Source organism: Rhinoderma darwinii, chromosome 4 (genome assembly GCF_050947455.1).
Source record: "Rhinoderma darwinii isolate aRhiDar2 chromosome 4, aRhiDar2.hap1, whole genome shotgun sequence".
NCBI classification, from domain to species: domain Eukaryota; kingdom Metazoa; phylum Chordata; class Amphibia; order Anura; family Rhinodermatidae; genus Rhinoderma; species Rhinoderma darwinii.
In genome coordinates this window covers 182265063-182289094 of record NC_134690.1, presented here as the reverse complement: position 1 = coordinate 182289094, position 24032 = coordinate 182265063, and the positions used below count along the sequence as shown (strand labels likewise).

At 42.6% G+C, this 24032-nt stretch overlaps 1 protein-coding gene across 1 annotated transcript in view; it reads right to left on the bottom strand.

Annotated features, from left to right (window-relative positions):
* Nucleotides 1–24032, bottom strand: part of LRRC1 (leucine rich repeat containing 1) — a 172842-nt gene that overhangs the window by 40089 nt on the left and 108721 nt on the right. The window contains exons 7-9 of the mRNA XM_075861959.1: nucleotides 19855–19929; nucleotides 14673–14817; nucleotides 11762–11880 (exon numbers count right to left, since the gene is read on the bottom strand). Coding sequence (XP_075718074.1) covers nucleotides 11762–11880; nucleotides 14673–14817; nucleotides 19855–19929 — 339 coding nt within the window. The remainder of the gene's footprint in view (nucleotides 1–11761; nucleotides 11881–14672; nucleotides 14818–19854; nucleotides 19930–24032) is intronic.

Below are 24032 nucleotides of genomic sequence, written 5' to 3'. Positions count from 1 at the left end.
CCTTTTTCCCCCTATAAAGTCCCCTATTATAAAAAAAGAACAAAAAACTATGCATAATTGGTATCGCCGAGTCCGTAATGGCCCGAACTATAAAAATATAATGTTATTTATCCAGCACGGTGAATGGCGTAATTTTTTTTTTAATAAAAAAAAAACGAATTCCAAATATACCAGAATCGCTATAGTCACTTCAGCCCCCCAAAAATTTTATAAATAAGGATTAAAAATGGTACCAATAAAAGAGGCTCTGTCACCAGATTATAAATGCCCTATCTCCTACATAATCTGAAGTTTTCATAGCCTAATTCCATTAAATTCAGCAAAAAAAAACTGGGGGATCAAAATGCTCACTATACCCCTAAATTCTCCCAAGTTCTTACCACATAAAGTGACACGTCAGATTTGGAAAAAAAAACAGCTGCGTCCATAAGGCCAAAACAGGCTGTGACCTGAAGGGTTTAAACTCTGAAGCATGGATTCCGGCCAATAACGAGGCCCAGGCATCAAAAATAAAAATATCAGAATCGTAGCCAGATCTAGGTCAAACTGCCAAACACTTAGAATAGAATATCTTGTAGGCGTGTTTAAAGAGAACCTTTCCCCTGCCTATACATGTGCAGCTGATTGCAGCGTGTAATCGGCAGGGCTTCACAAACCTTGGTCCCACTTGAAATAATTTTTCTAACTTCCTCCGTTACTTACATATCGGTGCCGTTATATTTTTCCCGCCCGATATGTAAACAAGTCCCTGAACGGTCAATGGAGCGTTTCTATCTAGCAAAATGGCAAGGAGGCGTGATCTCTTCGCTCTGACACTGTCCAATCGGCCAGTATAAACAGGGAGATGTGCCACCGACATGATGGAAGTGCATACGGACAAGTGCTTGTAGTAACGATCGCTGGTCCCCATACACGACTGATCATAGCTCCATGTTAAAGGAGCAAACGAGCGTCGATCGTGTTCTCTCGATCAATGCTCGTTTTTACGGCCCATATGGGCAGGTGTAAAAGTACCCTTAGGCTACATTCAGACGAGCATGTGCAACCTCGGACGTGAAAAACTGAAGTTCTTCACGTCCAAGGTGCACCCGTGCGGGGCGCGTTGTCACGGATGCCTCATAGATTAGAGTCTACAGAGGATTAGTGGAAACGCAAGCAAATAGGACATGTCCTATTTTTCCACGGACCCTTCACCCACTTTGTTGAAACAACGGCTGTGTGAACGGCCCCTTTGAAATACATGTGTCCGTGTGGCGGCCATTGTTTACACGGACGAGTTACATGCTTGTCTGAATGAGCCCTTACACATTTTGAAAAAAGATATGCCAAAAAGCTCTGAAAGGAGATTAAGGACTGTGTCAAGAACATATAAACTTCAGTGCTGTAGCAAACATATTTTATGCATATTTCATTCTTCCGATGTAAGTAGGAGTAGGTTAGGTTTCCTTAATAAGAAAAAAAGAAATAGCTTTAAAAAAGAAACAAATCTTTTATGTCCCGGAGTGACAAAACAGACAAAAAAAAGTTGCCCTTTAAAATGAGCCTTTACAGAGGTAACAGTCTGGAAAACCATTTTACACTTTCCCATACAGCATTACCCATTTTTATCCAATACAACAAAATCAAGCAGCTAAAATAGACATTTTCGATTAATACTTTAAAAAAAAACAAAAAAACATGAAAACCTCCCACACGTGACTGCCGTAGTCAGAATACCGGCACTTCCAAGAGAACGTTTACAAGGAACTATTGCAATTCTCTGCCTTAGAAAACATTTGCAAGCCAAAAAAAGAACAGATTTCTGTCAGGCCAAATTACCCTCAAGTAAAAGCAGCGAGGACAGCTGTAACAGTGTGCACAGAGGCAGCACCGTGGAACAAATGTACGTGACAGTACACTTCTAACAAGTCCTGGTTTATTTGCATGCAAATTATAATGTGTGCAACAAAGCAAAGACAAACAATGGAGACTTTCTACCGAAGACTCCATCTCCTCTTACGTTGGCAGAACCATTGTTCACAAACATTTTTCCCCTGGAACTTTGATTTGTAATGGAATGTCGCTGCCTAAAGTTGTATTCTAATTATAGTAAAAGCATGAAACTTATTACTGTACTGGAGTATTAAACTAACACACAGGAACTTTTAAATAAAACCAAACAATGCCAATCCCTTGGATGGTCTACTTCGGTCACGTGGTTAACAATTTTCCGTAATAATGACCCCCACAGCGCCTGTGGAGGAGCGTTTAAGACACTTCTCAGATTGGATTAAAAAGTGAGAGGAGCGGGGGGCGTGGCCTAGCAGCAGATGTAAGAGGACGTGTGTGGCTGGAGCTCCTGCTGTATTCATCCTGAAAGTACAGATTTTCCCTGAATTACCCGGTAATATTCACCGATCTGGAGGCTGGAGGAGTCGGTACCGCTTAATACAGCTACAATGACCCGTTCTAAGAAGCAAAAAACGCCGCCGGCAAGTCCGGGGCCGAGGAGGCAAGATGGCGCCGAGGAGACTGAATGCAGGAGCAGGCACATGCGGTCTGAGGCGGCAGACAGGCTGGAGAGATTTGCAAGAACCCCTCGTGCGAGCGGATCTGCAGCAGGCAAGACGCCGGTGGCTGGCAGTGGGAAGGCAGACATCTTGGCCTCCGGTTCCAGATACTCCGTGCTGGGAGAGGACACGGTGAGTGAGGAGGAGGAAGAGCTGGGGAGTCAGCGGCGGGACAGGCATGTGGAGGAAGATGGCGGCAGAACGCATAGCAGGAGAGACCAGGTGAAGGAGCCTTCCCTTGCGGATATATTCGCTGCGGTAAAGCAGAACTCCTCAATTTTATCTGTGCTGACCGGGCAGGTGGGAAGCCTGAAGGAAGATATACTGCTGTTACGTAATGACTTACAGAAAGTGGCAGAAAGAACCACAGTTATTGAGGGGAGAGTGTCTGAAGTGGAGGATGTTCTGCCGGAGCTCAGGCGGGATGTGCAGTCTCAGTCCTTGGCGGTGGTGGCCCTGCAGGCTAAGGCGGATGATTTAGAGAATCGGCTACGCAGAAACAACGTGCGTCTGGTTGGAGTGCCGGAAAAAACGGAGGGCAATAACTCGGATGAGTTCTTTGAAAAATGGCTGCTGGAGCAGTTTGGCCGGGATGAATTGTCTCCTTTATATGCCGTGGAAAGAGCGCACAGAGTGCCTACCAGACCGGGACCACCGGGGAGGCCCCCGAGGCTGGTCTTAGTGAAGCTGTTGCATTACAAGGACAGAGATAAGATCCTGAGGAAGGCAAGGGAACGGCAGGATATCTCCATCAATGGCGCCAAAATATCCTTTTATCCGGATTTCTCTGCGGAGGTGCAGAAGAAGCGGCTGCAATATTGGGATGTAAAGAAACGTCTGAGGAACTTGTCCATACCGTATTCCATGATGTATCCGGCCAAATTGCGGGTGGTTGCTTTTGGGACTGCTGCATTCTTTGAGAACCCCAGAGAGGCTGCAAGATGGCTGGATAGCAATGAGGCACGGTTGCGGAGACCAGCTGGAGAAGAAGATGCGTGAAAGCCCGCCTGGGCGGTGAAGTCTGGAGCCATGTTGGCGTTTATGGGACTGTAGCATATTATATGTTATTATGCAGTTCTCTGGTGTGTGAACACCCTTGTCTGAAACACCGCAGGGTGGTATCCTTTTAACAAAAATGGCCGCACCTGACGGCAATGTTATTGAGGGAATGTTACTGGGTACCTAATGTATCTGTAAACTCTGCTGATTGTGTGGGATTGTTTAATACATGCGAATAGCAGCGGGAGCCAGCGCTCACTGGAAGTGGTGAGAAAGTTAAACGGTTCAAAGAGAAGATGCCAGTAGGTCATGTTAAAAGTTCGCACTATGGTGCGTTTCTGCTGGATAGGAGAGACAGTACATGTCGCTCTGACCCTTTTCGGAGGGGAGGTTTTGTTGGGGGGGGAGGGGAGGAGGGAGGGAACGCACGGCCTAATATCTTGACTGGAGCAGGCTGGAGGAGTAACAGATTTCTTAAAAATATGACGCCTGATGGGATCGGTTAAATGTCTATCCTGGAACGTCCGGGGAATACGGGAAGCTAGGAAACGGCAGGCAATCTTTAACTGGGTTAAACAACAAAATGCCCTGATAGTGGGGCTGCAAGAAACGCATCTGACTAGAGAGTCTGTATCCTTATTGCAGAGAGTGTGGATCGCACATGGGTTTCACTCTTTTCATACGACTTATTCCAGGGGGGTGAGTTTGCTGATACACAGGAGTCTCCCCTTTGTCTGTCATTCATCCTTTTCTGATGAGGAGGGGAGGTATGTGGGAGTGCATTGTACTATATATCATTGGGAGTGTATTCTGGTAGTGCTGTATATTCCAGCACTGTACTGAAACGAGTTACGGAGAAACTCTCCTTGTGGCCTGAGGTACCGCTAATTGTGATGGGGGATTTTAATGCAGTGATGTCTGAAGGGTTGGATAGGTTTCATAGAGGAGGAGGAGGGCAAAGAGGAGACCTGACTGCCTTTGGAAGATTAATGGAGGAATTGGGTCTGCGGGATATTTGGAGAGAGAAACATCCAGGGGTGAGGCAGTACTCGTGTGCATCATCCACATTTCAGTCACTTTCCCGAATAGACATGGTAGCATGCTCAGCATCAGCGGTGCCGTACATAGCGCAAATAGAGTACCTACAGAGGGCAATGTCAGACCACTCTCCGATGGCGGTGACGCTGGAAGTGGGTGTAAGGTATACCAGGAACCCCGGGAATTGGAAGCTGAATGCGTTTTGGTTAAGATTAATGGATGGTGAGGAAATACGGAACCTGATAAAAGAATATTTTAATTTTAATACTGAGTCGGTGCCGCGGGGAGTGTTGTGGGATGCCATGAAAGCTTGGCTGAGAGGAGTATTCATTCAAAATATTAAAAGAATTAAAACTAAATCCAGGCAGTTGGGAGAAAGTTTAGAGGAGCGGGTGACAGAAACAGAAGGGAGACATGTAGAAGAGGGATCCGAGGAGACACTTAGACATTGGGTGGAGGCACAGACGCTGTTAAAAAATCACCAACAATGGCGGATAATAAACGACTATTCCTTAAACAGCAATATTATGAAGAAGGGGAAATGGCGGGGAGATTACTCGCTAGGATGGCAAAACCGCATGGGGGCAATAATTTCATTCATGGCCTTAAGGGGGAGGGGGGGAGGGAGGAGACAGACACGGGGCAAATCCTGCAAATATTCCAGCGGTTTTATACTGACCTATATACATCCAAAGTGCATTACAACACACAGCAATTGGACGAGTACCTGGGAAACATTAATTTGCCTACCTTGGGCCGGGAGGACCGTGACAGTTTGGAGACCCCTATTTCACTAGAGGAGTTGGAACAGGCGATAAGAGATATGGCAAATGAGAAAGCTCCGGGTCCAGATGGGTTACCGGGGGAAATCTATAAGGAATATGGGTCGGAACTAGCGCCAGAATATTTGAGTACTTTGCAGGATAGTTTTGACAGAGGTAAATTACCAGACTCCCTATATGAGGCTACGATAGTGGTTCTCCCAAAAGAGGGGAAAGACAGCCAATTACCGGAGTCCTACAGACCAATATCCTTGTTGACATCGGATGTCAATATCTTGGCAAAGATATTGGCATTGAGGCTGAACAGGGTGGTACAACATGTTGTGCATGAAGACCAATCGGGGTTCATGCCCTCCAAATAGACAGCGGTCAACCTCAGGCGGCTGTTTTTAAATCTTCAGGCAGCACCGGATGAGCAAGGAGGAAGGGCGGTGCTAACGTTAGATGCTGCAAAAGTGTTCGACTGCGTAGAATGGGGGTATTTATGGCGAGTAATAGAAAAGATGGGATTCGGCCCTAACTTCTTAAAGTGGGTACAGTTGCTGTATGTGGCCCCTACAGCCCGCATACGGGTGAATGGTACGTCTGAGAAATTTTCACTGGCCCGGGGTACACGACAGGGGTGCCCACTGTCACCATTACTGTTCGCCTAGGCGGTGGAGCCACTGGCGTGCCTCATAAGACAGGAGGAACGTATAAGAGGCTTGCAATATGGGGAAATGGAGGAAAAAATTTCATTATATGCAGACGACATTTTAATATACATGACAGACACGGAGAATACACTGCAGGTAGTAATGGATACGATCACAAGGTTTGGGGAGTTCTCGGGATTAAATATTAACTGGACCAAGTCTGCTTTGATGCCACTTGATACAGTGAATATTGTAGATACTGGAGGGGGGATCCAAATTCCGATAGTTTCTGAATTTACGTATCTAGGGGTTAAGGTGACGGCTAGGGTCCAAGACTATATGTCTTTGAATGTCTCGCCACTGCTACTTAAGGTGAAACAAAAGGTGGATGCCTGGAACAGGCTCCCGCTCTCTGCTCTGGGGAGGACTAACCTAATCAAGATGATCCTTATGCCTCAAGTTTTATACATTCTTCATAACTCCCCAGTATGGATACCTAAGCACTGGTTCAGACGCTTGCACAATCTCTTTCGGGATCTGGTATGGAAAAAAGGGGTTCCAAGGATTAAATTGGAGAAATTGCAATTGCCCAAAGATGAAGGGGGGGTCGCGCTGCCAAATGCCTGGATATATTACCTGGCTGCCCAGAGCCAACAATTTAAGGGATGGGAGGACACAGAGACTTGGGGTGCCAGTGCACGTTTATTGTCATACATGGGGGGAGGACATAATCCACTAGAGAGTCTGGAAGCGCATACCTTTAAGAGATTGGCGAGTGCTAAACCAACGTTGCTCCTGATACATAAAGTATGGTGGCAATGCAAACAGATCCTGGGAGTGGGAATGTGCACCAAATATACTCCCCTATGGCATAATCCGGTCCTGTGGGAATTATACCAATTAGAGGGCATGCAAAAATGGGAGTTGGCAGGGGTTAGACGAATACAACACTTATATGATGATAACGGGCCGAGATCATTTCAGCAGTTGAAGGACCTATTTCCACTAGAGCACAATATGTTTTATCAATATTTGCAGATCCGTCATGCCCTACAGGCGCAGGCGCAGGTAGTGGACCTGACGGTCTGTGCTCTTGGGGTCCTGGAGTATGCGGGAAGGGCTGACACGACCAAAGGCCTGATCTCAATGGCGTACAGGAGCTTGCTGTCCAAACACCTCGGAAACCCAATGATGCTGGTAAAAGTGAAATGGGAACGGGATGTTGGTCCATTGACTGAGGAGGAGTGGGAGGAGATACTAGCATCCACATGTCACTTATCGCTCAGTCTGGCGCAGAGGAGATCACAACTCTTCCTGATACACAGAGTGTATCGAACCCCGTGGGTATTAAAGCAGATGGGTATTAGAGCGGATGCTAAATGTCCTAGGTGCACGGAAGAGAAAGCGGATATACTGCATATGTTTTGGTCATGTGAGGCTCTGAGGACCCTATGGGGGGAAATATTGGATCTGATAAAGCAGGTGTATGGTCGGGAATTGGCGGCAGACCCTAAAGTTATGTTGTTGGGAGTAGTGGGAGAATTGGAGAGTGACAGAATGGCAAACCTGGCAATTGCCAAGATATTATATCAAACAAGGAAATGCATTGCTAAACACTGGCTGGATGAGGAGCCACCAGGGATGAGGGAAATTGTAGGAATGGTGAACTATAATATCCTGATGGAGCATAAAATATTTTCTAAAAGGGGCACGGAAAAAAAATTTGAGAAACAATGGAGCAGATGGATGGCCTGTCCTGAGGTGCTGTCACCTGAACTAAACAGAATAAGGGCGAGAGTTGTCTGAGGAACTGGAGATGGTAGAGTCTGGAGCAAAAAGGGGTGGTGGGGAAACTTGATAAGAGAAATGTGCTCTGGCCAGGATTGGTACTAGAAACAAAGGGCAGAGATATAGTGGGGGGCCGTGCGGGGAGGGGGGTAAGGGGGGAAGTTGGGGATTTTCTGATATGCTGTTATCATTGTATACGATGCTGGAAAATTGTAATGTGAATGTTACTATGTTATTTCTTTTATGTGTTCGTATCAATAAAATTGGTTTGATTTAAAAAAAAAAAGTGAGAGGAGCATAACGAAAATCTTTTACCTCTGTTACCTGATGGATTCAATCTTTCCCCAGTAGTCAAAGCAGTGCCACACTTTGCCCAATAGTCAGTGCCCTCCCTTCCTTTCAGCCAGTTTTCATAGTTGTGCCCTTCCCTTCTATTCCCCAGTGGCGACAGCAGGGCTTTTTTTTTTCCTATTCTCAAAGTTCCCCACCGAAGTCTCAGCAGTGCCTTCCCCCACGCTCCTCTATATACTCACCTACAGCACGTTTCCGCAATTTATTCTCTGCTGATAAGCTGCTGCATACGTTGAAGTCATAAGTGCATATAGACCTTCGCCATATTCATTAACAGTTTTTCACAATTCCTGACATTTAATTCCAGTACACATTCCCTCTCTTTAGTCAGTTAAGATCATTACTATATTTTTTTTAAGAATGTGAAAGGTTAGGATACTAGAGACAATGATTTATTTCAGCTTCTATTTCTTTCATCACATGTTCAGTGGCCCAGAAGTTTACATACACTGAGTTGACTTTGCCTTTAAATAGCTTCGTAATTCCAGAAAAACTATGTCATGGCTTTAGAAGCTTCTGATAGGCTAATTGACATAATTTGAATGGATTGGAGGTGTTCCTGTGGAGGGATTTTACTGCCTACCTTCAAGGCCTACTTGCCTCTTTGCTTGACATCATAGAAAAATAATTGTGGACCTCTAAGTCTGATACGTCCTTGGGAGCAATATCTAAATGACCACGTTCATCTGCGCAAACAATAATATGCAAGTTTAAACACCATGGGACCACGCAGCTATTATACAGTGCAGGAAGGATACACATTATGTCTCCTAGAGACGAACCTACTTTAGTGCGAAAAATACAAAATCAATCCAAGGACAGCAAACGACCTTGTGAAGATGTTGTAGGAAACCGGTATAAAAGTATCTATATCAACAATAAAGTATGTCCTATATCCACATGACCTGCAAGGCCGCTCGGCAAGGAAGAAGCCACTGCTCCAAAAGCGCCATAAAAAGACAGGTTTCAGTTTGCAACAGCACATGGGGACAAAGATCTTATTTTTTGTAAAAATGTAATCTGGTCTGATGAAACAAAAATAGAACTGCTTGGCCATAATGACCATCATTACGTATGGAAGGAAAAAGGGGGAGGCTTGCAAGCCTAAGGACACCATCCCAACCGTGATGCACGGGGTGGCAGCATCATGTTGTGGGGGTGCCTTGCTGCAGGAGGGACACTTCACATCATTTTCCTTCCTCACAATGCCATCTATTTTTTGGAGATATTGAAGCGACATTTGGCAGGAAGTTAAAGCTTGGGCGCAAATGGGTCTTCCAAATGAACAATGACCCTAAGAATACATCCAAAGTTGTAGCAAAATAGCTTAAGGACAAAGTGAAGGTAATGTAGTGGCAATCGCAAAGCCCTTACCAAAAACCCATAGAAAATGTTTGGGCAAATCTGAAAGAGCGTGTGCAGCAAGGACGCCTACAAACCTGAGTCCGTTACAGCAGTTCTGTCCGGAGGAACGGGCTACCCAAATTGTGTGACCCAAGATAAACAATTTAAATGCAATGCTAACAAATACTAATCGTGTGTATGTAAACTTCTGATCCACTCTGAATGTGATGAAAGAAATAAAAGCTGAAGTCTACAAATATTTGGAAAAATACAAAGAAGAGCAACGAAGCTAATAAGGGGAATGGGGAATCTAAGTTATGAGGAAAGATTAAAAGAATTAAACCTATTTAGCCTTGAAAAAAGACATGATTAATTTATATAAATATATGAATGGCACATACAAAAAATATGGTGAAATCCTGTTCCATGTAAAACCCCCTCAAAAAACAAGGGGTCACTCCTTCCGTCTGGAAAAAAAAAAGGTTCAACCTGCAGAGGCGACAAGCGTTCTTTACTGTGAGAACTGTGAATCTATGGAATAGCCTACCGCAGGAGCTGGTCACAGCAGGGACAGTAGATGGCTTTAAAAAAGGCTTAGATAATTTCCTAGAACAATAAAATATTAGCTCCTATGTGTAGAAATTTTTTCCCCTCCCTGTTTCCATCCCTTGGTTGAACTTGATGGACATGTGTCTTTTTTCAACCGTACGGACTATGTAACTATATATCATTGTCTCATTGTCTCCGGTATTATTCTGACATTTTACATTCCTGAAATATAGCAGTGAACCTAACGAACCTGAGAGAGTAAATGAGTACTAAAATTAAATGTCAGGAATTGCGAAAGACAGTTTTAATGAATGTGGCCAAGGTGCATGTAATCTTATGACTTCACCTGTAGAGTCGTGCACCTGCTTCTATTTTTAATAACAGATCTACACAGGCGTTGCACACAGCGCTGTCATCCTCAGACAGCCCGTGCTTGCTCACTCTGCCCCGCAGGAGCAATCCCAGCCAGCGACAGCTAGGCTTCATGTATTTGGCAGCAGGTGGAAGAACTCTGCAGCAAAACGTATGTAGAACAGGGACAAAGACCTGGTTGACAGATCAGATTTTCTAGTCACCAAGGCTACCAAGTTTTCTCCAGGGCCGAGTCATACTGTAGCATAGTCTGTGTTCTCAAACTAGATAAAACTCAGTAGTAACTACTTCTGCTTGTACATAGAGTACAGCGGGACTGGTCACATCACGACGAGTCCTGTCTTCATGAAGGAAGACTATGCAACTAGACTTCCGGTCCCCCGCCAGCGATATAAAAATCTATTAAAATCTCAGCAAGACGGGGGACCGGAATGTAGATTAGCGAGTGTACTCACATACTGTAGTGAGTACACTGATAATACCTTTCAGTCCCCACATAACCCCTTTAATGGAGCTTCGCTGCAATACCATACACAACCCATGGACAAGTATGGCGCTGTTTCTGTAAGAAAGCTTTGGTTTTCTAATCATTGAAAACCCTGTTAACGCTAATGAATAAAAAAACAAAACCACATGTTCTAACAATAGATCACTGTGAGGAAGATGACCTGATTCTAGAGACTTGGGTCATCCCCCTGTAAGTGATAATGGTACCAAAAGAGACGGTCAATAAGTACGTACAGGTAACTAGTTAGTAGTGTGCAATGGCAGCGAACATGAAAGCGTCATATAAAGAGGCAGTGGGTTGAATAATAATTCTAAGTGTGTTTATAAAGGAATGAAATCAAGAAATAGAGCCATTTATAAAAAGACAATACGAGAAATGCCAATTCTATGGTGCTAAATGGTGATTAAAAGCGTAGACTTACTGGTCATGGCATGAAATGCACCCAGAGTGGTTGTCACTTTACCAGGCAGAACAATTCTAAATGTAAATCCTAAAAAAAATTATTTAGGCCAATTTGCTGTTCAAGATTTAAATGTAAGGAAAAAAACTGCCATCAATGATGTCAGACTGCACAAGTGGTGACCTATAATCCATGTATGCCCTTAAAGGACATTGTGCGAGTCAAACATAGCTGTTAGCAAACACTAGATTCCTGTCAGAGTAAATTACATTGCAATCACAAACAAATGTTGCTGGCTATGCAGGGACAAGACATGCACGTGGATGCTCACACTAGAAAACACACTGTCGTTCCACGCCATGTTAAAAGGCAGTACCTCCAAAGCACTGGAAACAAACATTTACCACAGACCCAGAATGCACAGATCACACATTCTGTACACTCACCAAAAGTTGATTTTCCGTAAGGACAAGCTCTGTAAGGCTTTCACATTCTCCAATGCATTCTGTGAGCTGCATCAGCCGATTCTGGTCCACTTTAAGTATTGACAGCTTCTTAAGGCTCCCTGGTGACAACAAATGTGTTCACAATAAACAGAAACGTCCATTATGTCAGAAACCATGATACACAGATTAACAGAAGCCATCAATCATTACTTTTATACCCACAGCATTTTGACAATTGCACTACATACATGCGGGTATGACGGCACTTAGATAGATTTTTCTTGGACTGGCTTTACACGAGTTTAATATACATATACTTATTATATACACACACACACACACACAAATATATACACTACCGTTCAAAAGTTTGGGGTCACCCAGACAATTTTGTGTTTTCCATGAAAGCTCACACTTATATTTATCAAATCAGTTGCAAAATGACTAGAAAATATAGTCAAGACATTGACAAGGTTAGAAATAATGATTTTTATTTGAAATAATAATTTTCTCCTTCAAACTTTGCTTTCGTCAAAGAATGCTCCATTTGCAGCAATTACAGCATTGCAGACCTTTGGCATTCTAGCTGTTAATTTGCTGAGGTAATCGGGAGAAATTTCACCCCATGCTTCCAGAACCCCCTCCCACAAGTTGGATTGGCTTGATGGCCATTTCTTGCGTACCATACAGTCAAGCTGCTACCACAACAGCTCTATGGGGTTGAGATCTGGTGACTGCACTGGCCACTCCATTACAGATAGAATACCAGCTGCCTGCTTCTTCCCTAAATAGCTCTTGCATAATTTGGAAGTGTGCTTTGGGTCATTGTCCTGTTGTAGGATGAAATTGGCTCCAATCAAGCGCTGTCCACAGGGTATGGCATGGCATTGCAAAATGGAGTGATAGCCTTCCTTATTCAAAATCCCTTTTACCTTGTACAAATCTCCCACTTTACCAGCACCAAAGCAACCCCAGACCAACACATTACCTCTATCATGCTTGACAGATGGCGTCAGGCACTCTTCCAGCATCTTTTCAGTTGTTCTGCATCTCACAAATGTTCTTCTGTGATCCAAACACCTCAAACTTCGATTCGTCTGTCCATAACACTTTTTTCCAATCTTCCTCTGTCCAATGTCTGTGTGCTTTTGCCCATATTAATCTTTTCCTTTTATTAGCCAGTCTCAGATATGGCTTTTTCTTTGCCACTCTGCCCTGAAGGCCAACATCCCGGAGTCGCCTCTTCACTGTAGATGTTGACACTGGCATTTTGCGGGTACTATTTAATGAAGCTGCCAGTTGAGGACCTGTAAGGCGTCTATTTCTCAAACTAGAGACTCTAATGTACTTGTCTTGTTGCTCAGTTGTGCAGCGGGGCCTCCCACTTCTCTTTCTACTCTGGTTAGAGCCTGTTTGTGCTGTCCTCTGAAGGGAGTAGTACACACCGTTGTAGGAAATCTTCAGTTTCTTGGCAATTTCTCACATGGAATAGCCTTCATTTCTAAGAACAAGAATAGACTGTCGAGTTTCACATGAAAGCCCTCTTTTTCTAGCCATTTTGAGAGTTTAATCGAACCCACAAATGTAATGCTCCAGATTCTCAACTAGTGTATTTTTGATTAATTTAATGTTATCTTCATTGAAAAAAAAACTGCTTTTCTTTCAAAAATAAGGACATTTCTAAGTGACCCTAAACTTTTGAACGGTAGTGTATAAACATACATACACAAATATGTCTAGCATAAATGGAACCTGCTTATGCAACTCGCTCTTCAGCAGGCCAATTTAATGTCATATGCCGCTTCCTAAGGGCCGGATGAAGGTATAACATAAACCAATGCATGCCGTATATGTATTACACCTAGTGCAGGTACATAATACAAACAATTTTGCCTGTTCGAGCCATAGGGTAAGCAGCTTCAGGAGGACTGTCATGCGTCAAGCTTGCTAGCTGAAGATATGGGCACTGCAATTGACCAGGGTGGGATGGAAATTGGGGACCACAAACATTCAAGGCAATTCAGCATTCTCCAGTTCCGCTAGAAATAATCCTTGAAGTTTAATTTCATACTGGTATTCATTATACATAAATCAGCTGGGTTATTTTGTGTTACGCATGGTACTCCTTTTTCTTTGGTGTGGCAGAAACTGACTCGTCAGTAAAGTGATAAGATGGGCACAGATTTGGGTGGGATCGGCCAGGGATATAATGTGTATGACCAGATGGCAGATGACGGGGAAAGGAGGATTGGGAATGTTGGAGTTTAACATACCCAGTCCTATGTTTCCATGGAAAATAAGCCCTGCCATAGCGGTCTGGGAGTGGCAAAGCAAATCATGGATGTTTATCGCTAGTCAGGAGAAATACCAGTCAGCCAAATGAGCAGCAATAGGATGAGTTCATCTAATAAAGCCATATAAACAAATACATCTTCCTACAATGTTAACTACATCCCTATGGTGAATCTTGGCCTTTTGTTATGCTGAAATCGTAACAATTACTTTTTGCACATATTTTGCAATAAACAATATGATCAACATATCACCAATCCTTCCCCACTCTAACAAGAGAAGAGCAATGCCAGAGGTGCCTGGCAAAACAGCTTTTTCACCTCTTCCTAGTAAAATAAACATGCATGCTTTGTTTATCTGAGCATGCATGTTTATGGGGAAGTCGGGAAAGATAGTGGGGGATGTGGAATGAACGAGTTGGTCATTATTATGTTATGAAGTACCACACAGTACATATAAAAAAATAATTTTATTCAGCTTCTGCTGCACCCTCATTCTGTATCCCTTTCGTGAATCTGCAATTTTGAAAAATGATTATTATACGCACTGGTAATTTATTATTATACTCTGGTAATTTATGCCAATTCAATTAAAACCCTTTAAAATAGTTTTTCCTTACCAATGCCATCCGGTAAAACCTCAATTAAATTCTGTGACACAAGTAGATCAGTCAGTGAAGTCAATCCACTGATCTCTTCAGGAAGTCTCTCCAACTTGTTCTCGGACACATCCAAACATAGCAAGTTTTTCAGGCTTCCCATTTCCTGCACGTAAAACAGAATCAAACAAGTCAAAACAAGCAATGTTAGGCTGTGTTCACACAGAGTTTTTTGCAGGAGGAAAATTCCTCCTTCAAAAACTGCTCCAGACGTTTTTTGCACAGTGGTTTGACAAAAACTCGTCAAAACACCCGTCCAGGTGTTTTTTTACCCTGACTGATTGAAATGGGGTTTTGGAGGCGGAAACCGCCTCAAGATGGGTCATGTTGTTTCTTTTTACTGTGACGCGTTTTTTTTGCTTGCGGTAAAAAAACTCGTCCAACTCCCATTGAAATCAATGCGAGGCATTTTCGGGCGTTTTATGCCGTTTTGCGTAGCGGTTTCCGTGCCAAAAAACTGTCTGAACAGGGCCTAACATCAGTCCAAGAGCCTCAACGGGGAGGTAAAACACGAATTACCCATGAGCTAACCAAAGAAATAAAAAAAACGGGGTTGTTTTATCAGATCTCCTTTTATAAGATTTTAAAGGGTACATATTACCTTTGTCTTCTTTGACTAAACAGATGAAAAAGTCTATTTTTATAAAAAATGTTCCCCCACAATAAATGTGATTATTCAGCGATATAAAACTCAAAGATATATCGTGCCTAACCCGCAAATATAGAGGAAATAAACAGTACATTACCATTCATAATAGGGTTGTCACGATACCAGAATTTGGACTTCGAAACCGATACTTTGAGTAGTACTGTGATACTCTATACCAAAACGATACGTTTCCAATAATAATAAAGAAAAAGGTTCTTCCATTTTCTGACGTGAGGCACATATGGAGGTTCAAAATTCATCACACTGTCTCACGTTAATAGTAATTAACCCCATCACGTTTCTAAGTCATAATGGACAACATTGGGTTAATGCGTGAGGTACATGATGGGGTTAATGACTTAATGCGAGGCACATGGAAGTACTAAATTCATAACACCTCGTGCCTCACATTCAATGAAAGAAATCAGATTTTATTTTATTTACAGCGTACACATCATAAATGACGCTCGCGACGATAATGAATCTTTATATTTGATGTATTGAGACTTATTTTAATGTTTATTGTAAAAAATTGGTATTTTTTTTTTCACATTATTTTTTTTATTTAATAATACTTTTTTTCTGTAATCTTTAATGTACTGGCATATATCTATATACGGATAGTACACAGACAGTTGTTAGGACATACCTAAGTTTGCCCTAACAGGAAATGTGGTCATACAGCCATGGGGTCCTTCAATGGACCCTGGGCAGTCTGCCCATATATGGTATGTCCCTCGATCGCATCACAGGGCTTCCCTGTGATGCGATCCAAAGAGCATCCCCCTTCACTTTTTGTCCTTGAACGCCATGGTCCGCTTTGATCGCAGAATTCAAGGGAATAGCGGTGGATATGAGAGGTTTCTCTGATCTCCACCGTTAGAGCGGGGTTGCGGCTGTGTAACCCAGCCATTGCCCCGCTCCTGACAACATGAGCGTGCGTGGTCAGCACTGCACTAATGAGCGGTGGCGCCGGCCCTGCAGTCAGATAACATGGGGGCGTTTTGTAGTGCACCCACCACGTTCTCGGTCTTTAGTGCCAATGCTCATTAGTGCAGCACCGGCCGCATCACCTCATGCTAATCGCGTGCACACAGTCGTCAGGAGCAGGGCAAATGGCTGTATTACACACCCACAGCCCCGCTCTGACTAAATTCACACAGCTTATTATCAAAATACATGAATTAACGGTGTTGAACCGTTTGAGGGTGCATGGCATCTAAATAGTATTGATATTTCGATGCATCTTGCAACCCTAATTCAGAGTACAACCATAACCCAGTTTTAGGAACAGCCACCAAACAACTTAGCCATCCATCTATATCAGTAGATATTCTTACCCTTGCTATCTATGTTTATAGTGTCTTTACGAGCATGGTCAATATCTTATTCTTCCAGTCTAGGTTGTTCGTTAATTGGCTGACCGTTGCCCTTTTACACCGGCCATCTATCCAGCAAACAATTGTTCCCAGAACACCCGTTCCCGATGAATGCACGAGAACGATGGCATTTATCGGCTGATTTGATCCTTTTAAATACTGAAAATATTATCGTTGTTGGCAGCACATCTCCCAGTGTAAACAGATAGATGCACTGCTGACATGATCGGAAATGTATAGGGACAAGCGATCGTAGTAACGAGCGCTTGTCCCCATACTAGCTCCTTGTGAACGGAGCAAACGAGCGCCGATCAACGAGCGGTCCTGTTGATCAGCGTTAGTATACGCAACGTGGGCAGTGTAAGCGTACCCCAACGCCACTCCAAAAGACCTAGTTATGCAAATATAGACGTTTGTGATGCCCTCTCAATCATGTTTAGAGTCCTAACATGAGTACCAACCACCTTTTGTGAGGACATCAGAAATAATAGAGCTGGCAATAGCAAAATAATAAAATTCCCCATGAGACCCCTTTCAGCTAGCCAACAGAACATTCTGGTCAATAAACTGAATACAGTTTGCATTCTGCAGATGGATCAATATGGGGGGATTTATAACGAAACGTCTTGTTGTGGGCTAAATTAGATAGGTCAGTATCTATAGGTAATATCTGCAGTTTTTCTTCACCGTCGACTGCTTTTAAGCTTTGTTCCATTACAGCACCGCTATGGTCAGTGTATTGGCTACAGGGAGTCTGAAGAAATCAGAGCCCTTACTGAGAGAAGGTGGGTTTTAGACTGCTGCCCACCCCAATTACAATGAAAGCTCTGCCTGTTCAGATCGGCTGCTGTATTTAATTGGGTTGTACGGGATTAGAAAAGCGTGGCAGCTTTTTTTCAGAAACCACGTCACACATGTCCATGTATAATGAGCCTGGTTATCTGCTCGCTGTGTACAAATGTGTCGTTTGTAAAGTAAGAACAGTGTGCACTCAGATAACTTTATGCAGCTAGTAGATGTTCTGGAAACCCTTTGGACGCAGACACAGTCTAACGGAACCTCCTATGCAGATGTGAACGAGGCCTTATCTATTCTGTTTCCCTACTCATTAGAAAAATTAAATAAACATACACTGATAAATTTCAGTTTTTTTGTCAATGTCAATGTTGATGGTCCGACAAGATACAACCTCATGCATTTTACACACTGAGCAGTCAGGCCGCACAGTTCCATCAGCTATGCCAGGGAATGTCCAACAAGGGATCCTGTATGGCTCCACATCGTCACCTCTAAAGCCCTTTTGCTCCCTAGACTTACTTTTGTATTGTGTTCATTTGTTACTTCCATGTAGGAAACCGCAATGCTGTTAAATTCCTCACATCCCACAAATCAATATAGAAGCAGGTCAGATAGATCAACCCTGGGAACCAACAAGGACTTCAGCGTTGAAAATATTAACTATTAAAAGAGTGTCAGCAGGTCCTGGTTATGGTGGATTTACACACAGTTGTATAAAAACAGCAATACTAAAAAAACAAGAACTTTTTCCACGAGTTTTGTTTTGAAGCAGACTGAACGAAAAATAATTATATTATTACCACATTTATTTAACACTGGGACCACATAGAAATCTATTTTAACATGGTTTAATAAAACCATTACCATAGGAGCATTCTGGCCCACAACATTTATACCTCTCCAATAAATACTTGATAAATGATTGGTGGGGGTCCGTCTGCTGGGAGCCCAATCCTCTTGTTCCCCTCCACAGCAGCTGTGAGGAGAAGTTCACAATCCTATGAGACTTATGGAAACAGGGAGAGCAAACTGTGGGGGCGCCAACATTTCCACCCCCACCAATCCAATATTTATCGCCTGCCTACCCAGTCCATACGTGATAAACATTATCCCTACTTTAACCCCTTAATGACCAGCCTATTTTAGACCTTAATGACCAAGCCATTTTTTAAGTTTTTCCATCGTCTCATTCTAAGAAATATAACCTTTTTATTTTTGCGTCGACATAGCTGTATAAGGTCCTTTTTTTTGCGGGACAAGTTGTAATTTTTAATTAGTACCATTTTGGGGTACATAGAATTTATTTATTAACTTTTTTTGGGGCGGGGAATAGAAAAAAAAGCAGCAATTCGCCACACTTTTTTGCGTTTTAAATTTACGTTGTTTACCGTGTGGTATAAATAACAATAACTTTATTCAGTGGGTTGTTGCGATTGCAACGATACCAAATTTGTATAGTTTTTGCATGTTTTACTACTTTTACACAGTGAAAACACTCTTTTTCAAAATTATTTATTTGTGTATCCATATTTGAAGAGCCGTAACGTTTTTATTTTTTCGCTGATGCAATCTTAGGAGGGCTTTTTTTTGCGGGACGACTTGTAGTTTTTATCGGTACGATTTTGAAGTAGATGCGACTTTTTTTCACTTTTTTTTTTTTTAAGGCTGGATTCAAAGAAAACAGCAATTTTTGCCAGTTTTTTTATTTTATTTTTTACGACGTTCAACGTGCGGGTTAAATGATGTAAGAAGTGTATAGTTGGGGTCGTTACAGACACGGCGATACCAAATATGCGTAACTTTTTTACTTTATTTTGTTTGTTAATAATAAAGCAGTTTGTAAGGGGGAAAAGAGGGTTTTTCATTTTTTTTTTCCACTTTTTATTAAAGAGGCTTGCTCTGTCACCAGATTTTGCAACCCCTATCTGCTATTGCAGCAGATCGGCGCTGCAATGTAGATTACAGTAACGTTTTTATTTTTAAAAAACGAGCATTTTTGGCCAAGTTATGGCCATTTTTGTATTTATGCAAATGAGGCTTGCAAAAGTACAACTGGGCGTGTTGAAAAGTAAAAGTACAACTGGGCGTGTATTATGTGTACATCGGGGCGTTTTTACTACTTTTACTAGCTGGGCGTTCTGATGAGAAGTATCATCCACTTCTCTTCAGAACGCCCAGCTTCTCACAAGGGCGAGCTTTTCACAACAATTGTAAGAAATGAAGAATCTCAGATGAACTGCATTGAGCAATAGGTAGAATTTCAATTTTTACAGTACAAAGTTCTTTGTGTGATGGCGTCCAATAAAAACAAACATACCGGAGGTAATTCTGCCAGTTGATTTCCATCCAACCAGAAATCCTTAAGTCTGTGTAATGATCCAATAGATTCTGGCTGTAATCCCAAAAAGAATTGTTAGCTTCAGCTTGTAAATGTGTCACGTGTTACCAGTTACTACTTTGAAAAGAACATAAAATGCTTCTGCTACAAATACTTTTTACGGTATACGGAATGCATTTTGGCTGCCTTGAAAGTAGTATAGACCCGTTTACACCTAGCAGTAATCGTTATGATTAGTTTCCAAGCGATCATAATAATGATTACTGCCAAGTCCAAATGCACAAAAGATTAATGATAAAAATAATTTTTATTTACTCGCAATAAACAATATCAATAGAGGTTAAAGGTTAGTGTCGCTCATCCAACATTCACAATACATACGCCACGATCACCAAACCGGTGTTCCAAAATGGCAGCGTATGTACGATGATCGTTTAGATGGAAACGTCCTTCAGATGCTACAAGTAAAACAGGCCACATGCGATATACAAGCAGATTATCCTCTACTACAGGTATAGGTCAATTGTACACATTCGGATTGTTGAAACTAACACACACCTATATTTAGCTATACACTGGGAGATGATATACATGCCGGATAAATTATAATGTTTATAAACACACACAAGATACTCCTGCATTTCTCTTCAACAGAACAGTCATTAAATCCAAATCCCAGAACCATTATATGAAACTAGCCCAGGGTGTGCCCAGAGCAAGCAAACAGTCAAGCCGTAAAGGACAACACCCTCCTTCTTTAGGACTAAGGGTACATTAAAAAAAAACAAAAAAACTTAACAGGTGAAACCCACAATGTTATCGTTGAAGAACTAGAACAGTAAACATTCAGAAACCACATGACAAATATTGTATCATCACTAGGAAGTAACATGCATATTATAGAATGATCTTCGTCCATATTAGATTTCTACATGGGAAACTCCAGAGGACGCCATTGTTTTATAGATAATGCAATGAAACCGGTAAAGGTCATTTATAATTCAATTTTTTGAGTAAGGCCGGAAAATTTTGAAGCAAATCCATATAACTACCAAAAGAGTCATACATCATTCAGTAAGTTTTGCATTATCTTACCTCTTTAAGAGAGTAACTTTACCTAACGTAACCCAGAGTGATGTTAATATAGGACTAGAAAATTTCTATGGTAGGGATCTACACTATTTATTATGGCCTCTTACTTAGTATTACAAAATAAAAAAAATAAAAAGATGTCAGCAAGACTTTCTCTGCTTCAAGAACAGTTATTTGTAGCACACAGTAGAGTCTGGAACCACGATTTTAATCTTACTAGCTGTGTGGACAATACCACGGTTTATACATCATCCCTTGGTTGAACTTGATGGACGTGTCTTTTTTCAACCGTACAAACTATGTAACTATGTAACAAGAGACCTCAGAATTTTGATAAGACATGTGTTTGGTTAATGTTTAAGGTCCCATGCACACAACTGTGCCCGTAATCATGGTATGTGATTACGGGCATTGCTGGCCGGACAGCTACCTGCACTTGCAGGCCGTGCTCCCATATAAAGTATGGGAGCACGGTCCTTAAATAGCAAAAAATAGGACCTGTTCTATCTTTTGCGGAGCCTTTCTACGGCACGGACAACTTCTCGTAAATATACGGGAAGGGGTCCGCAATTACGGGTGAATTCTCCGGTCGTGTGCATGGGGCCTTTGAATTGTTCATTACTCCCTTGCAGTGTCGGACTGGGGTTACTTGAGCTCACCAGAGGAAATGATTCTGAGGATCTACTTTCCATACAGAACCTGTGCACATCACTTTTAATTGCATTACAAACTTTGTTGCACAGGAGATCATTAATAAGGTCAAATTGAATATTTGTGAATTAACACACAAGTAAGAGTGAGTGGTCAGTGAGTGGCCTCGAAGTCGGCTCCAAATGTCATTGTTCTTCTGATGAACTTTTGGGACACGGTTGTATTATTGGAAAATTATTTTAACACCAGAGTACTTAGGTGGACTAGTCCTACCCTGCACCCTTGTAAGAATAAAAAATGATCATACTGTTGAAAAATTTTCTCCTGGATTAAAATCACAAACAGTTCCTGACTATTGAGCCAGACACTTAAAACCTGTCCTGTGAATAGGACCTAACGGCCGTCCCACGGCTGCATTAAAATCGGTTAACCGTCATTGGGGCTATTCACACGGGCAAATTAATGTCGTGACGTCAAATAGTAGAACATGCCTTATTTTGGGCTGCTCTCACTGCCACGCGGATCCTATAAAATTCAATGGAGCGGTGTATAAAAGAGCTGTCACTTGGATTCCATCCGAGTGACGGCCATTAAAAAGGGTTCCTGCCCTGGAATCCCCGAGCAGAGCATCAGCTAGCGCTCTGCCCAGTGGCTCCAGTACTGATCCTGACGTCACTGTCCATATAAGAATAGTGACTTAAGGAGTTTCCCCTTCACTGGAGTCCTAGAGAAGAGCAGCAGCTAGCGATCTGCCCATGGCTTTCAGAACTGCTCCTGACGTCACTGTCCATATATGGACAGTGACATCAGGAGTTTCCGGACCCTGATATCCACGAGCAGAGCATCCGTTAGCGATCTGCCCTGGGGCTCCAGAGCCAGGAATGCTCTGTAAGTCACTGTCCATATATAGACAGTGATGTCAGGAGTTTCCTGGCCCTGGAGTCCCCGAACAGCAGTGATGTCAGGAGTTTCCCATTGCTCCAGGGCTGGACCCAGGAAAGGGAAGTATAATAATTGCTTTGCTTTTTTTTTTTTTTTACAGGTTTGGTTCTTGGACTACTTCGATTCCTTTTTTTTTTTTTTTGCAACAAAATAGTTAACTAGGGTTGTGTAGGTTTTCTATATTACAATGAAATAGTTTTTGCGTGTCTTTTAAATTATATTACTACTGTCTTAGTAATGTCTGCTGTCTGATTGACAGCGTCCATTAAAAGGTGGGGCTAAGTGTTAGCTGGTGAAAAGGCTGAAACTAAACCCCCATCCCATTATTACCCAGATATCCACCACCACCAGGGGTACAGGGAAGAGCCGGGTACGATCCAGTACCCGACCATCACTAGTGATGATTGGGTACTCGTGGTGGTATTAGGCTGGGAAAGGCCAAAAAGTATGGCCATTACCACCCTGTTAATGCGAACATGCAGCGGTTATGTTGTATCTGGCTGGTTATAAAAATAGGGAGGACCACACGTCGTTTAAAAAAAAAATATATATATATATAATAATTAGAAAAAATGGTGTGGTACCCCCCATTTTTCATCACTACCCAGAAACAACATAGCAGCAGAACACCAGCATTACCAGGGTGGGAGGGACACGTTTTTGGGCTTTCCTCACCCAATACCACCAGCTTGTGGCCGCCCCAGTGCCCCTCCGTCACTGCAGATGGTCGGATACTGGATCGTACCCGGCTTCTCGTACCCCTGGTGGCAGTAGGTACCAGGTTAATAATAGGTGGTGTTAGCCTTTTCACCGACTAACACTAAGCCCCGTCTTAGTAATGGATGCTGTGAGCCAGACAGAAGTCATTAGTAAGGAGGTTGTAATAGAGTTAAAAAACATCTAGAATTTTTTTTTTATTTAAATAACCCCTACACAACCCTCAACCATTTTATTGAGGAAAAAAACAAAACATTATCGAAGTAGTCCTCGAATCCGAAGTAGTCCAACAACCAAACCTATAAAAAAAAACACAAAAACAGAAAAAAATTGGTAACACACAAAAAAGCAGAGTAATTATTATGCTTCCCTTTCCCGGGTCCGGCATTGGAGCCGCAATGTCAGCGAGCTACGCTGTTTCCGTAACGTCAGGAGTTATAAGGGGCGTTAGCACTAAGTGTCTAGGGCAGCATCAACTCTAAATATGGCCCTGCTTTAACCTACACTAGTCCCCCCTGGCTCCCCACTTAACCTCTGCCTCTGATATGTCCTGTTCTCCCTCCTCCCACAGAGCTTCCGCCACCATCTGTGCCCCCAACCACAAATAAAGTTTAAAACACTCTTCAGTGTCCCCTGCCCCCCATGAGATCCCCTGCTATTTTCTGTTCCCCATAGTACCCCTACCAGTTTTGAGCCCCCCTGCTACCTTCTGTATTCTGTCCGATACCCTCATAGAGCCCCGGGCACATTCTGAC